General features: G+C 46.5%; 1 protein-coding gene across 1 annotated transcript in view; it reads right to left on the bottom strand.

Moving 5' to 3' along the window:
• Nucleotides 1-5,461: 5,461 nt before the first annotated feature.
• LOC142311455 (fer-1-like protein 4) overlaps nt 5,462-8,634 on the bottom strand; it is a 239,263-nt gene continuing 236,090 nt past the window's right edge. The window contains exon 45 of the mRNA XM_075349905.1: nt 5,462-7,202. Coding sequence (XP_075206020.1) covers nt 7,022-7,202 — 181 coding nt within the window. The 3' untranslated portion in view covers nt 5,462-7,021. The remainder of the gene's footprint in view (nt 7,203-8,634) is intronic.

The following is an 8,634-nucleotide window of genomic DNA, read 5'->3' as shown; positions in this document are numbered from 1 at the left end:
TCACATCAGTATGGAACCATTTTAAGCTTTAAAAACAGCGTTTAATTTACTTTAGGCTTCCACAACTGAGCCCTGGTGTGACCTAATATTCATTGTATGTTTAGTAACACACATCCTAAACAGTTTATATTTGGAATTTAAAACTGTGGTTTACCTTTATTATTTACATATTTTAATTTGGAATGCTTGCACTACATTCAATATATCATTTACAGACTTTTATCATATATGTTATAAAAATACAGTAATAAGATTTACAAATGCAGAACTTTATTTAATAAAATGAATGGAATTCCAGATTCCCCTTTTTATATATCTTATAAATATGTCATTTAATAGGATGCATTAATGAGGTTGGCTTCATACTATTTTACTGATGACCTATCACCCACACTAATCGCCCACGTGACTACTCTAGAAATGACCGTGGCATATCAGCCATGCTGATCACCCACGCGACCACTCTAGAAATAACTACTCTAGAAATGACCGCTCTAGAAATGACAAAGCTGCTGTGTTTCAGTACCATCCAGGAACTTCCAGCCGATGCCAGTAACAGCTGTTCGGCAGGGATGCTGATTAGATATTGATGGTCTATCCTAAAGATAGGCCAATAATAAAAAGGTAGTAGCCAATCCCTTCAACCGAAAGGCAGCCGGTACTGCAGTCAAGTCTCACAAAGTCACAGCTTGACTATTAAGATATCCTTAGGTCAGTGTTTAAGTCTACACTGTATGGAAACATAAGTATCTGTTGGAAGATACCTAAAGGTCAGATCCATAACATTACACCCCACCATCCTGGGACATGATGAACTAACATGAAATCTAGCAAAATGATACCCATCTCTCTCGGGTCCAGCAGTTGTCCGTAGTTGCCAGAATAGAGCCCTGCAAACCTCCACATAACTTCCAGCATCCCAGCACATCTATTGAGTAGTGACATCATGCGTAACACAATAATGACATCACATTGGACTTATAGTGGGTACGGAAAGTATTCAGACTCCTTTAAATTTTTCATTCGTTGTTTCATTGCAGCCATTTGGTAAATTCAAAAAAGTTCATTTTTTTCTCATTAATGTATACTGCACCCAATCTTGACAAAAATAACCAGAAATGTAGAAGTTTTTGCAAATTTTATAAAAAAGGAAAACTGAAATATCAGGTGGTAATAAGTATTCAGACCCTTTGCTTAGTATTGAGTAGAAGCACCCTTATGAGCTAGTACAGCCATGAGTCTTCTTGGGAATGATGCAACAAGTTTTTCACAACTGTATTTGGAGATCCTCTGCCATTTTTCCTTGCAGATCCTCTCCAGTTCCATCAGGTTGGATGGTAAACATTGGTGGACAGCCATTTTCAAGTCTCTCCAGAGTTGCTCAATTGGGTTTAGGTCAGGGCTCGGCCAGTCAAAAATGGTCACAGAGTTGTTCTGAAGCCGCTCCTTTGTTATTTTAGCTGTGTGCTTAGGGTCATTGTCTTGTTGGAAGGTGAACCTTCGGCCAAGTCTGAGGTCCAGAGCACTCTGGAGGAGGTTTTCTTCCAGGATATCTCTGTACTTGGACACATTCATTTTTTCACCAATTGCAACCAGTTGTCTTGTCCCTGTATCTGAAAAATACCCCCTTGGCATGATGCTGCCACCACCATATTTCACTGTGATGAGGTACCTGGTTTTCTCCAAACATACCGCTTAGAATTATCACCAAAACGTTCTCTGTCTCATCAGACCAGAGAATGTTATTTCTCATAGTCAGGGAGTCCTTTATATGTTTTTTTGCAAATTCTATGCAGGCTTTTATATGTCTTAAACTGAGGAGAGGCTTCCGTCGGCCACTCTGCTATAAAGGCCCAACTGGTGGAGAGCTGCAGTGATCGTTGACTTTTTGCAACTTTCTCCCATGTCCTACTGCATCTCTGGAGCTCAGCCACAGCAATCTTGGGGTTCTTCTTTACCTCTCTCACCAAGGCTCTTCTCCTACAATTGGTCAGTTTAGCTGGACGGCTAGGTCAAGGAAGAGTTCTGGTGGTCCCAAACTTCTTCCATGTAAGGTTTATGGAGGCCACTGTGCTCTTAGGGACCTTGAGTACTGCAGAAATTCTTTTGTAACCTTGGGGAGATCTGTGCCTTGCCACAATTCTGTCTCTGAGGTCCTTGGGCAGTTCCTTTGACCTCATGATTCTCATATGATGTGACATGCACTGTGAGCTGTGAGGTCTTATATAGACAGGTGTGTGCCTTTCCAAATCAAGTCTTATTAGTTTAATTAAACATAGCTGGACTCCAATGAAGGAGTAGAACCATCTCAAGGAGGATCACAAGAAAATGGATGCATGTGACTTAGTGAGTGTCTGAGCAAAGGGTCTGAATACCCAGTCTTCAGACCCCTTTAAATGTTTTACTCTTTGTTTCATTGCAGCCATTTAGTAAATTCAAAAAAGTTCTTTTTTTTTTTCTCATTAATGTACGCTCTGCACCCCATCTTGACAGAAAAAAACTGAAATTTTTGCTAATTTATTAAACTTGGAAAACTGAAATATCACATGATCATAAGTATTCCGTACCCACTATATACAGTGTGTGTATATATATAATATATATATATATGTTACATTATATATATATATATATATACTGTATATAAATGATAGATTATCTACAACCTCTGATGTGATGAACAGTAATATGTAATGCACACTAGCATACTGCAGATGGTGCTGGAACTGCGTTTTTTGCCTTTCAAGGCTAACTATGGGGTTTCACATTTATGTAATTGAAGGTGCTAGATCAGGGGTGGGGAACCTTTTTGCTGCCGGGGGCCATTTGGAAATTTCTGCCAACCTTCGGGGGCCGCACAAAATTATCAATGTGAAAATGAACCAACTATATTTGGTCAAACAGTTTATTAACTCACCCTTACTGTAATGGCTGGAGCGGCTTCTCTTTGGTGCGGCTGTGATGTTCGGTGATACTTATGTTTCTTCTCTCTTTTCCAGGTTTGTCACGGTCTGGAGCGCAGGCAACTCTTTGTGATAATAATATTGGTAGACTACATACATCACACAACAGACACAGGGACTGGTGTATATAAATCACAGGAGACACATACATGACTGAAGGGGCTGTTGGGATATACATCACACAGGAGACGCTGGGACTGCTGTATATACATCACAGGAGACACCTACATCACACATGTATATGCCCCCAGCCCCCTTCTATGATGTATATGCCCCCAGCCCCTCCTGTGAGGTATATGCGCCCAGACGCTCCTGTGAGGTATATGCCCCCAGCCCCTCCTGTGAGGTATATGCCCCCAGCCCCTCCTGTGAGGTATATGCGCCCAGCCCCTCCTGTGAGGTATATGCGCCCAGACGCTCCTGTGATATGTACAGCCCCAACATCTCCAATGTGATGTATATACCCCAGCATGTGATGTATATGCCTCCTAGCATCTCCAATGTGATGTATATATCACAGGAGGGGTTGGGGCATACACATAACAGGAGATGCTGGGGCATATCCATGACAGGAGATGCTGGGGGAATATACATGACAAAAGGGGCTGGGGAACAGACATAACTAGGTCACAGGGAGGCGTAAGCATTGCTGTGGGGCACAGACAGCACTGGGGTGGCACACACATCACTAGGGCAGCACAGAGAGCACGAACATCACTAAGTGGGGGGGCACACAGACAGCACTAAGTGGGGGGGCACACAGACAGCATTAAGTGGGGGGCACACAGACATCACTAAGTGGGGGGCACACAGACATCACTAAGTGGGGGGCACACAGACATCACTAAGTGGGGGGCACACAGACATCACTAACTGGGGGGCACACAGACATCACTAAGTGGGGGCACACAGACATCACTAATTGGGGGGCACGCAGACATCACTAAGTGGGGGACACGCAGACATCACTAAGTGGGGGACACGCAGACATCACTAAGTGGGGGGCACGCAGACATCACTAAGTGGGGGGAACGCAGACATCACTAAGTGGGGGGAACGCAGACATCACTAAGTGGGGGGCACGCAGACATCACTAAGTGGGGGGCACGCAGACATCACTAAGTGGGGACACGCAGACATCACTAAGTGGGAGACACGCAGACATCACTAAGTGGGGGCACACAGACATCACTAAGTGGGGGCACACAGACATCACTAAGTGGGGGGCACACAGACATCACTAAGTGGGGGGCACGCAGACATCACTAAGTGGGGGGCACGCAGACATCACTAAGTGGGGGGCACGCAGACATCACTAAGTGGGGGGCACGCAGACATCACTAAGTGGGGGGCACGCAGACATCACTAAGTGGGGGGCACGCAGACATCACTAAGTGGGGGGCACGCAGACATCACTAAGTGGGGGGCACGCAGACATCACTAAGTGGGGGGCACGCAGACATCACTAGGAGACTGGGGGGCACAGACGTCACTAGAGGGTACACAGCATTGGAAAGAAGACAGCACTGGGAGCTGCACACTCCACTGATGGGGCACGATGCTACACCGGAGAGCGGAAGGCGCAGGGGAGCGGGCGGTACACATACTGGGAGCTGCACACTCCACTGATGGGGCACGCTGCACCGGTGAGCGGGAGGCGCAGGGGAGCGGGCGGCACACTTCACTGATGGGGCACGCTGCACCGGTGAGCGGGAGGCGCAGGGGAGCGGGCGGCACACCACTGATGGGGCACGCTGCACCGGTGAGCGGGAGGCGCAGGGGAGCGGGCGGCACACCACTGATGGGGCACGAGGCACCGGTGACCGGGAGGCGCAGGGGAGCGGGCGGCACACCACTGATGGGGCACGAGGCACCGGTGACCGGGAGGCGCAGGGGAGCGGGCGGCACACCACTGATGGGGCACGAGGCACCGGTGACCGGGAGGCGCAGGGGAGCGGGCGGCACACCACTGATGGGGCACGAGGCACCGGTGACCGGGAGGCGCAGGGGAGCGGGCGGCACACCACTGATGGGGCACGAGGCACCGGTGAGCGGGAGGCGCAGGGGAGCGGGCGGCACACTCCACTGATGGGGCACGAGGCACCGGTGAGCGGGAGGCGCAGGGGAGCGGGCGGCACACTTCACTGATGGGGAACGAGGCACCGGTGAGCGGGAGGCGCAGGGGAGCGGGCGGCACACTCCACTGATGGGGCACGCTGTACCAGAGAAGGGGCGGTGAGGGGGGCGTCACAATGCTGTGGGACGGAAGCGCACGCAGAGCGCTAAACCCACCCACAGAGTCGCGTTCTGAGCACGCTGACACCTGCTAGTGAAAGAGGTCATTGGTGCGTTCAAGCAGCACATGTGGAGATTTAAAGGGCCGGCGGCCGGTAAAACCACGGCGGTGGCCGGAGTACTGCGCCCCCGGGAATCTGCCCGGGGGCCGCACAAAAGGTCATGGCGGGCCGCATGCGGCCCGCGGGCCGGAGGTTCCCCACCCCTGTGCTAGATAGATGAAAGTAATGCCTCTTGCATTTACATTAATGGAATTCAACCTTCCAGTGAGACATCCTTGTTCATTAGGATTTTCTCATGGCATTTCCTTGTGCTTATAATGAATGTGTTCTGCAAAAATATGTGAGAGCCATTTAAAATCAATATTAGCATACGAAGCTTCTTCCTGCATCATTTACCTAAAACATCCTTCTTAAGTGTTAATGAGGTTGTCTAGTCTAAAACAAGTCTGCAGTCACTCTCTGTGTTACCCTATGTGACTGTAGACTTGTGAATCCTTCCAGTGCACGCACTGCTCGCTGTCTGGATTCTCTGGCGCCCACGCCGGAAATGGCGATATGCATTCAACTAGACTGTCTTTGGCACGCTCAATTCAAGTGTATTCCGTGAGACCGGAAACAGGGTAGTCTAAAGGGTGCTTTACATGCTGCGACATCGCTAGCGATTGCTAGCGATGTCGTGCGCGATAGCACCCACCCCTGTCATACATGCGACATTTGGTGATCGCTGCCGTAGCGAACATTATCGCTACAGCAGCGTTACATGCACATACCTTGTCAGCGACGCCGCTGTGACCGCCAAACAATTCCTCCTTCAAGAGGGAGGTGTGTTCGGCATCATAGCGACGTCACTGCGGAATCACTAAGCGGCCGGCCAATAGAAGCGGAGGGGCAGAGATGAGCGGGACGTAACATCCCGCCCACCTTCTTGCTTACGCATTGCCGGTGGAGGCAGGTAAGGAGATGTTCGTCGCTCCTGCGATGTCACACACAGAGATGTGTGATGCCGCAGGAACGAGGAACAACATCGCTACGTACAAGACAAAGATTTTTGGTGTTTGGACGACCTCTCCAAAACCAATGATTTTTGTCAGTTTTGCGATCGTTTAAGGTCGCTCGTATGTGTTACACGCTGCGATGCCGCTAACGACGCCGGATGTGTGTCACAAACACCGTGACCCCGACGATAAATCGTTAGCGATATCGCAGCGTGTAAAGCCCCCTTTTCTCTAGCCAGGAGTATGCATATCATATATGTGAGGGCACATGACTGCCATTTCCATCACTGATACCGGAGAATGACTGCAGACTAGTTGTTTTAGACCAGACAACCCCTCTAACATGAGATAGTCAGCAATCCCATAGACAATCCTAATAACTCTTAAAGTGCTTGTTTAAAATAAATTTTGACTTATATGTAAGAGGTTCCCCTACATTTCTACACAATAGAGACACATCTTCCTAGCTAAGTACCACACGGCAGTGCCGTATAACACAATGAAAGGAAATTAAACATTGTAGGATACATAATTATTTTAAGGCAAAGCTAAATTAATAATAAGCATCAAAAGTGCATTGAAATCAAAAGGCGAGGCCAATCTTCATTTTGGACATATGATCCGTGTTTGAGATTGTGTGCATTGGATCGTGTTGGGTTTACATGCGGCAGTGTGGCTATGTAATGGATACCACACATTTCCTTTACATAAAATAATTCAGAACAGTGTATACAGTTTATAGCCAGATTATTGACATTGACGATGCCTATCCATTAATAATCTTCTGGCTGATGTATCCAGGCATTGTATAGAGAATGAGGACCAAGAAGATGGTGAGAATGGCTATGATAAGCAGAGCAATAATGTATTTCTTATAATTCTTCCAGATGAAGAAGACAAATGTTTTCAGTGGGTTCACAAACCAGTTGAATGACGTTTTTGGACGACTGTAAAATAAAAGTATATGTTTATATATTGTTTACATTTTTACCAAATTTTCACACATGAAATTGCGTAAATTGACATGTTATGGATATAAAATCTACAGTGCAATACATAGGGTGAAATCCATCACAAATCCACACTCAGATATCGATGCACATTTGTTAAAGGGAACCTGTCATGTCATTTTCAATATTAAACCACCCACAATGTGTTTTAAATGATGCATGGTCACATTTCTGTGAGACCACCACAGGTCCTTCACCACTAGCTCTCCAAAGCTGAGCCGCGCCCATTATGGTTACATGATCACAGCACTCACAAAAAGTCATGTAACACCACAGAGCTGTGACATATTGACCATAATGGGCAAAACTCAGCATTTAGGGAATGATGGAGATGGACCTGTGTTGATGTCAATCAATTACAATGTAAAGGCCGTGACTTAAGTTGAAAAAATATTGTGACTAAACTTGAGAGACAGTGACTGAATCAAGCAAAATCGCCACCTAAAGTATTTACTGCATTCACCGAAGCATTTAAAGTCTTTAAGATAAATATGTGGAATATTTTTGAGGAAAACCATGTTAATGATGCACATTGCACCATTGACATACATTGGGAGCTATTTAATATCGAAAAACAAAATAACAGATTCCCTTTAATGTCTCTGGCATGGCTCAGCAGAATATCATTTCAAATCATTTAGTTAATGTAAGGCCAAACAGAGTGTTATGGTCACAGTCATGGTGGTGCTGGTTTGTGAGTGTTAAGAAGTAATTGTTTAATTTTGTAAATAAAAACAGCTGTTTCCCTGCAAAATCAATTAAACGTTTTTATACATGTTGCGGCGCTGCAATAGCCACATCCTGGATGCTCCATTCGGCCATGCCCGTGTGAGACAAGAAACAAAGATTTAGAAAAACAAACCCTGCACTATAAGTGGGTTTTGATGATAACCGCAGCACAGACCACTAGAGATGAGTGAACGCTACCAAGCTTGAGTGCTTGATATGAGTATCAAGCATTTTGATGCTTTGGGTGCTCGGAACTTGTTTACTGAGTATAATAGTAGACAATGGTGGACTCAAGCTCCATTGACTTTCAGTATACAAGTACCAAGTACCGAGCACTCGAGTATGGTAGCACTTACTCTTTACTACAGACCACCCAAAACCTGTGCTGTGGGTGGTACTAAACTAAGCAGTGCAGGAGCGAGGGACAGAATTTTATAGCGTTCAACTCCCACACAGAAGCTAAGAAAGCAAGTCAGGACACTGCTTCATTTAGTGTAGACCACTGCACAGATTTTGAGCTATCCGTGCTGTGGGTTACCATCAAACATGTCACGCAGCAAGTCTGGCGAGTGCATTAAGACCTGAAGCACAACAAAAAAACACACAAAAACTACACCACAAACAAGGGGAAATACCAGAA

Source organism: Anomaloglossus baeobatrachus, chromosome 5, assembly GCF_048569485.1.
Source record: "Anomaloglossus baeobatrachus isolate aAnoBae1 chromosome 5, aAnoBae1.hap1, whole genome shotgun sequence".
NCBI classification, from domain to species: domain Eukaryota; kingdom Metazoa; phylum Chordata; class Amphibia; order Anura; family Aromobatidae; genus Anomaloglossus; species Anomaloglossus baeobatrachus.
The sequence above is the reverse complement of the archived record's forward strand: the minus strand, read 5'-3'. Positions and strand labels throughout refer to the sequence as shown.